Raw genomic sequence first — 7,938 nt, forward strand, 5'->3', positions numbered from 1 at the left:
TATCATGAATCTATCAACCTAGCATACGGATTCTCAATTCTCAAAGACATCCAAATCATATCAATATAACCTATCATACGGATTATTTAGGGTTTCTATTTAAAACATATCATATTACAAAACTATCAATCCTATCAGATGATATTAAACCTCAAGAATCATGCAATCAGATCATTCGGATTTTAAACAAGTAAACCTCAATCAATCTATCAACCTATCGGATTATATAAGCAAAGCAAGCTAGCAACCTATCGGATTCAATCAATGTTTTAACAGGCTGGTCGGTTTAAACAATTTTAAATCAGATGAACAATTAACCAAGCAGGATGAGAAAATAAATCTATCAATTTAACGGTCAAACAATTCTAGCAACATAGCATCAAATTCAATCAGATTTAAAACCTCAATGATCAAAACCGAAAACAGTTTTGATTTCAAAATATTCGATTAGGGTTTTAATATGTGATTTGATAATTATAGTATAATTAATTCTGATACTTATATTATTTAGGGTTTATAGATATAGGGTTGGGGTTTATCGGATTTTAATTTGTAAAAACCGATTTGGGGTTTTAATCATGTAGGAACATGATTTAGGGTTTGGGGTATCGAACTTTTAGAGCTTTGATTTACTCAATTAGGATTTTTGATCTATTACCCTATGGTTTTGATTCATAAAGATTAGGGTTTTAGGGTTTCATACTTTATCAATCAATCCATGTTCGATTATGAACCTTAGATGATTGTTGAATCGGACCACCAAAAGAGTTGAGCCGCGAGCTGGACGCGAACGGGACGCGAGCTGGAATGGATCGAGACGCTTCTATCGGGTCGCGGACGTCCTTTGTTGCTTGATCGGGAACACCTTGATCGTCGGACGCGAGCTGTCTGATGCTGTTGCGAACGAGGAAGAGGTCGCGTGCTGGAGCTGCTCTCGGGTCGCGAACGTCTGAGCTAGGATCTGGAACGCCTTGGGCTGAAACTGATCGGGGACGCGGGCTGGAACAGATGCGGAAACAAAGAGACGCGATCGGGGTTTAGGGTTCGTCGGATCGCCGGCTAGGGTTAGGGTTTTAGGGTTTTTCGATTTGGGTATTAGCTTAGGGATTTAGAGTTTCGTGCTGATAACGTGTTATAAAAGTAATGGAAAAGTCTATATTTATTCATAACATAGAAGTTCTTTATATAGGAGATTACACCGTCATAGATAAATGGAAAGATTACAAATCATAATCTCTTGGTTATGAGCCATCCACAATCTGGTTCATAACATAAATTAATTTTTTGTTTGTGAATCCATTTTTTTTTAAATAAAAAAATTATTTTAAAGTTTTCTTTGGTTTAATTGGTTTAACAATGGTTAGTTAATAGTAAACTAATTAAAACCATGGTCTATAGATAATTAAGTTTTGAAGTATTGATTGGAAGAGAAATAAATTTACAACTTATAAATGGGGAGAAATAAGTTGATAACTTTAAATTTATGAAACTTTATCATGAAGTCATAGTTTGGTAGGAATCAAATGTTATATAATAGTTTTCGCGGGAAAATAGATCATTTGACCGTTAACTAACTTTAGTTCATCTTATTTGCGGAGGACGAATCTGATGGTGAAAATAAGGCACTTCCATCATTTCAATCAATTTTCAAAGATAAAAAATGAAGATGAAGATAATCAAGAATGATGTTTGTGTTTTGCTTTTATTTTTTGAATTTCTTTTTTTCAGATAATAGTTTTACTTTGAATTATATTTCGGTGCCTTACATTTGCTTATTTTGGATTGGTTTTCGATTTGACGTCTCTTTTAGATTTCATTCCCACTTTGTTACTTCGTCATCTATGTAGTTTTTATTCGTTTGTGGTATTTGTCTTGTGGAGTTAGTTATGTTTATTTATTTTATTTTTTTTTTTGGTCAAAGTTATGTTTATTTAACTTGTGAATCTTTAATGTTTTTTTAATATGTGTCAATGAGAATAGTTGTATGTTACAAATACACACTCTGTGACACTTCTTATTTACTTCAAACAAGTTTTAAAAAATTTACATTTCAAGTCCAAAAAAATAACTATTCATCTTTAACTTGCGGGTCAAACCGCAAACCGTATAAAACTAGTGGATCGGGTTTGGACATTATGTATTGGACTGCAACTCACAATAATGCCCAAAAAAATTGACCTGCAAAAGAACTGGACTATTTGGGGTCTGATTTGATGCCTCTAATCCTATATAACTTATGAGGATTCACGTCTAATTGAACCACTTGAGTCGTTTTGTGAAATTCACGTTTGATGCACTCTTTGCACTATGGTGAAGATCTCTTGTAAGTTCTTTTCCATTAATCATGTATAATTAGCTTTTTCGAGAATCGTAACTCAAACCTCCTGATGTAGAATCATTAATAAACTTTTAGTCAAACAGCTGGACTACATAGGCCCCACAACACTTTGATATTAATAATTTGTTATTTAATTTAAATTAAATATAATTTTAAATACAAGTTGGCATATTTTTCTGCTAAATCTTAATTATCAAATACATTATTAATTTTTCTTATTTTAGTTTATGGAAATTATTTTAGTTATGTTCTTTTTATATTTATTTAATGTAGATTCAGGTTTATTTTAACTGAAAATTGACTAGTCCAGACGACTTAAAGATATCTAAAATCTTTTCTGATGACAAAAAAAAATCTAAAGAAAGTGATTCAAGATATAGAAAATCTTTTCAAGTGTGTAACCAAACATGATTTGTTAATTTGTCTGCATGTCGAAAGCTAAGAACGCAAACGGGTTTTTCAATTCGACACTTGTAAAATCTTTGTTACTATCACAATGTGTTATTCTTGTACTTTATGTTTGGTCTCCTCATGATTGCTTTTCGGAAAGGGGAGAAATTCCTGGACCGACCTTGAAATATTACAACTACACCACAAAACATAGTCAAACAACACTATCATCAGCTCGTTATAAAAGAGGCGATAAGTAACTAAGCAACTAGTGCCAAGCTTGGTACAATGCGAGAGACTCTGTGCCGGTTCCAACACAGGTACAGACTACTGAAGAAACACAAGCCTTAAGCTTGGGTAATATTTGTATGGTGGATGGTTCATGGACCTCTACAGCTCAGTTTAGTGGAATGAAATGGATTTGGAAGGATACCATGGGTAAGATTCAACTCATGGGGTCAAGAAACCTGAGAAGGAGGCAAACATCTTTACATTCGGAACTGAAAGCGCTACAGTGGGCAATGGAGAGCATGCTACAACACTCGACCTGTCAGAGGTTTGGAACGGACTGCAAGGATCTGATAGCGATGATAGAACAGCCACAAGCTTGGCCTAATTTCTCAACTGAGTTGGAAACAATTCAAACTCTTTGGTTGTGTTTTTCAGAATTCAAGATCAGCTACTTTTCAAGGACGCAGAATGAAATTGCAGATTCGTTAGCTAGAAATGCACGTTTTTTTTATAGACCCTTATGTTTTATTGGTTTTTCTATTCCGGTATGGCTTCCCAGACCAGCTCAAGCTTGAGTAATAGAATACATGTTTGCTGCCAAAAAAAAAAAAAAAACTAGTTACCTGTATAACCTTTTAGTCCAAGAAAATGCAAATTGATTAATTGTAAGAAGAAAAATAAATTTAATATATTTTATTAGTTTAACTGATCAAAGCATTCATTCAACCTCTTGGAAGAGTTCTTACACAAATTAAAAAAAAGTAAAAAAACAAAGAGACCGCGATCAGGAAAGTCTTTGAGGGTCTCTGAGACGATAAACAACACAACAACTTCATTCACCATACACATCCCTTTATAAACCTCACTTTACATATTTTACACTAGCAAGCTCTGATCTTGACGAACATTATCCCCCACACACGGACACAAGAAAGGTAAGAATCTAAAGCTAACATTTCAAGAATCTTCTGTGTCGCTTCGAGTATCGATGTAAACCTCTGTTGATAAATCCATTTCATCCACGATCCTTCCCCTATAAAAAAAAAGAAAATTGATTGCAATAAAAGCAGAGTTTATGGCTGAAACCGTGTGGACTTTCAGAAGAGAAGATGTTACCTTTCAAGAACAAATTTGCCTTCTTTGTACTTCTGAGCTTTCTCATGCGCTGATTCCTACAAAAGAAAAGCAAGAAAGCCACAATGAAAAATGAGTAACTCCCAAGAAACGTGGTAGTGAGACTAACAAGAAAGAGTAGAGTTAGGTGAGAGATTTACATATTTCCAACCAACATTCTGTCCGCAACAGCAGCAGAAAATATCAGCAACAGTGTGCATACCAGAAAGCATCATTCTTTCCTCTAAAGGACCCATACTTATGTTCACTCTACACATATCCAAACTCATTGCATAAAGGTTGCATTCCAGAGCAGAGAAAAAAGAATGCTAAAGCCTAATATTGTTAAATAGCCAAGTGAAACTTTACACAACTTGACATTGAAGAAACAAAACACCTGAGTAAATAATAATATCAAAAAAGCTTATACTTACGAACGATTGAAGAGGTAAGCCTTTCCTCTGCGGCAATGGAAAGACTAAAAAAAAAAAAAAAAAAAGATGAGTCAGTGACTCAAAATAAGGTTTACACTCCAAATGGATATATTCATAAGCACAACATGCAGCTTAAACAAACATTATACCATAAGCTATAACTGCTTCAGTTTCTCATATTTCAATGATAAACCTTCTTTCTTTCTTTCTTTCTTTCTTTCTTTCTTTCTTTCTTTCTTTTCTGGTCAAATGATAAACCTTCTAATGACACAAGTGTTTAAGTATAAGTTACTGTAATAACAAATTCAGTAAAGTAAAAAAAAAGTAAAGTATCTGTTTTATCTTAAAATATAAGTTTAATTCTCCAATCTTTATACTTTAATCCCAGAAGAAAAATACTAAACTTAAGAATTTATAACAGAAACTTAAATAAAGCTTTTTCTTCATTTTTTTTTTTTTTTGCAATTCATATTTTTGGAGAGGAATGAAGACTAACTTGCTAAACCAAGAAACCTATATAGAGTGCTTCCACAAAGAATTCAACAAGATAACGAACTTTCCAAGTAGCGCTATGCTACAAATAGGAATCGAACTAACAAGCTCAAGAAATGGTTTATAATTTCAAGAAAGATGGGAACTAGTGAATTATCTACTATTTAAGTGTTGAAGGAGGAGAGATTAAAGTAGTACCTTGGAGATAAGATCATCGGGAAGAGCGAGATGGGTTCGGCAAAACCTGCATCTGTAAGATCTTCCCTCCAGCTCCACCGTGAATATCCTTCCCATTCTTGCTCTTCCTTTTCTCTCTCTCTCTCTCGTCTCTTTTTTGTTTCTTATCAGTCAGTCACTTACGAACTAAGAGGCCTTATAAGTGATATATTGGGCCTTATTCGGCTCTTTTTAAAGTTTTCCTCGTCAAGAAAAGTCTTTGGATGCTTTTGTTGACTTTTCTTATTGATTATATTACGTTAAAAACTCTATATTAATAATGATACGACTATGATATTCTTTAATTTATAAAAGTTATTAATTTATAAAAATATAATATTTTTTAAATTTTTTTCTATTTTTATTTATAAAAGAAGAAAATATTTGATATAAAAGAAGAAAATATTTGATTTTATTGTATATACATTAATTAAATTTAAAATTTTGACTTTCATATTGTTTTATTATATTATTTGATGTATGTTTTTATTTTTCATAGAATTTATATGTGGTTTTTGATATAAATTTATTAAATATTATCAAAATATATTGAAATATTAAGAAAAATAAAAATATTTTTTATTGTGAATATAAAACCAACAATATAATGTTTAGTTTGTAGTTACATAAAATGTATATATTGATAGAATATTAATTTATGATTTTAATGAAACCATATATTTAAATAGAACTTTTTGATTCGGAAGTAAAAGGCGATGGAGTCAATCACGGGAGCTACAGGCGATGGCGATCCAGCGACGCTGCCAGGAGATCCTATCACGGGAGCTCAAACCGGCGATTTCATGGGCGAGCCAGCGACGACTATGGGAGATCCGATCGCATCTGAGCTTGGTGATCCAAGCGAGCCGACAGAGGATCCAGACGTGACCTCGCGCGACACTGCAGCTCCGGCGAAGGGGTCAACGCATGAAATAGACAGTCTTCAAAGCTCTACGTCGCTCACTACACCACCAGCTGTCCAGGGAGTCGGAGCTTCAGAGACTCATGACGGTGGCGCATCATCTCTCGCCCTGCTCACTCAGTCAACTGACGGAGGAGCAGCTTCGGAGGTACGCGATGGTGGAGAGAATCGGCACAAATCTATGACCGGAAACCATGGAGAACATTCGGAAGGGAGGGACGGAGGTAAGCAGGAAGAGCGTGTCCGATCAAGCCCATGGTCGAAGGACCTGGCCGGTAGAGCAGGAGCGGAACCTGTTATCGACATTGTCGATGGCATTGCAACACTTCAAATCCCAGATGCGATCTTTGACGAGGCGGAGCTTCTCTGGAAAAGTTTCGTAGTGGGCTACTTCATTGGAGACGCTCCCCACGTGGGCTCAATTCACGCAACCGTCAATCGTATTTGGACCGCTCCCAAGGCGGGTAGCAAGATTGATGTCCAGTTTATTGCGAAGAATACTGTGTTGTTCCAAATTGAAAATGATCAAATGAGGAACCGGGTGATTCAAAGAAAGTATTGGCATATAGCGGATATTCCGTTGGTGGTTAATGTCTGGACCCTAGAGTCTGCTCAGCATCCTCCAGACTTATCAGCCATGCCACTCTGGGTTGACCTCAGAGGAGTACCAAACACACTTTATTCCCATAAAGGACTGAAGTGCCTGGTTGGGGCAGTGGGACATTTTGTGAAACTGCATCCGAACACGGAGAAATGTGTGAGGCTGGACATGGCCCGAATCCTAGTGGAAGTCGATCTACATAAGACTCTGGTGGAAAAGATCACTTTCACGGACAAAGCGGGAGCTTCACACGAAGTCGAAGTCAATTATCCTTGGCTCCCTCCCCGCTGCAATGTCTGCTGCAGGTGGGGACATAAGGGACAGGACTGTTCGAGTAAGGAGATAAAAATCCTTAGTAAGCGAACAGGGGAAACTATCTACGCCTCGATGCCGCGTGAAGGGATAACTGTCGGAGGAGGCAAGGGCAAAGAAGTGGAGGGTAGCAGGGATATTGGTGTGAAGGATGATAAGATAAGAGGAGGGGACGAGACTGGGATTGTGGAAGCAGTGGAGACAATGCCTAAGGAGGGAAACGCTATGGAGCATCTAATAAAGGACCTGGAAGAGCTTTCACCTGTAGCATCTTCACACGAGGAAAAAACGAGCAAGATATCTGAAACATCTAAGGAGCTTTCTAAGACCATTGACGTGTGGGTTAACGGGAAGGGAGTGAAGGCATCAGGCGACGTGAACGGAGAAAAGGAGTTTACGATCTCCCCGTCAAGATTTAGTCCTTTACAGGACATCGATGAAGAGGAGGAAACATGCTTAGAAGGAAGTGGAACGGAAGTTGAAGAGGTCGAGTTTCGGGGAAATATAGTGGATGGCAAAAAAGAAAAGGAATTGCAGGTGGCATCGACAAGTAGGCAACAGGGGTCGGTGCCAAGGCAACTTCGGGGGAGAGTAACTGGTTCTAAAGATATGAGTAAAGGCGGATATGGAGGAAGGCACGGATCGTCAAAAAAAACTTCCGGTAGGAAGTTATGACTTCTTTCTTTGCATGGAACATGCGTGGGTTCAATCTACCACGCAAACATCGAGCCCTCAAATCATGGTTACAGGAGGAAAAGCCTTCTTATGGCTGCCTAGTAGAGACACGAGTCCAGGAATCTAACCATCAGTGGTGTATGAATGTTGCTATGCCGGGATGGAACTCTCTTACTAACTACGAATATCATCCTTTGGGGAGAATCTGGTTTTG

At 36.8% G+C, this 7,938-nt stretch overlaps 1 protein-coding gene across 1 annotated transcript; it reads right to left on the reverse strand.

Moving 5' to 3' along the window:
• Positions 1–3,637: 3,637 nt before the first annotated feature.
• Positions 3,638–5,384, reverse strand: LOC106431011 (protein yippee-like At5g53940). The gene is made up of 5 exons (XM_048768720.1): positions 5,197–5,384; positions 4,507–4,550; positions 4,234–4,342; positions 4,076–4,131; positions 3,638–3,992 (listed from the first exon to the last, which is right to left on the reverse strand). Exons 1-5 carry the CDS (start codon positions 5,290–5,292, stop codon positions 3,917–3,919), a joined length of 381 nt encoding a protein of 126 aa, XP_048624677.1. The 5' UTR covers positions 5,293–5,384; the 3' UTR covers positions 3,638–3,916.
• Positions 5,385–7,938: the final 2,554 nt, after the last annotated feature.

This window comes from Brassica napus, chromosome C9 (genome assembly GCF_020379485.1).
Source record: "Brassica napus cultivar Da-Ae chromosome C9, Da-Ae, whole genome shotgun sequence".
Lineage (NCBI taxonomy): Eukaryota > Viridiplantae > Streptophyta > Magnoliopsida > Brassicales > Brassicaceae > Brassica > Brassica napus.

Bases quoted from the DNA above. Each gene is read 5' to 3' on its own strand.
- LOC106431011 (XM_048768720.1), bottom strand. From the start codon at position 5,292: ATGGGAAGGATATTCACGGTGGAGCTGGAGGGAAGATCTTACAGATGC. The intron at 4,343-4,506 runs GTAAGTATAAGC...GGATATGTGTAG, and splicing joins GCTTACCTCTTCAATCGTTC to AGTGAACATAAGTATGGGTC. The intron at 3,993-4,075 runs GTAACATCTTCT...TTTTTTTTATAG, and splicing joins GGCAAATTTGTTCTTGAAAG to GGGAAGGATCGTGGATGAAA.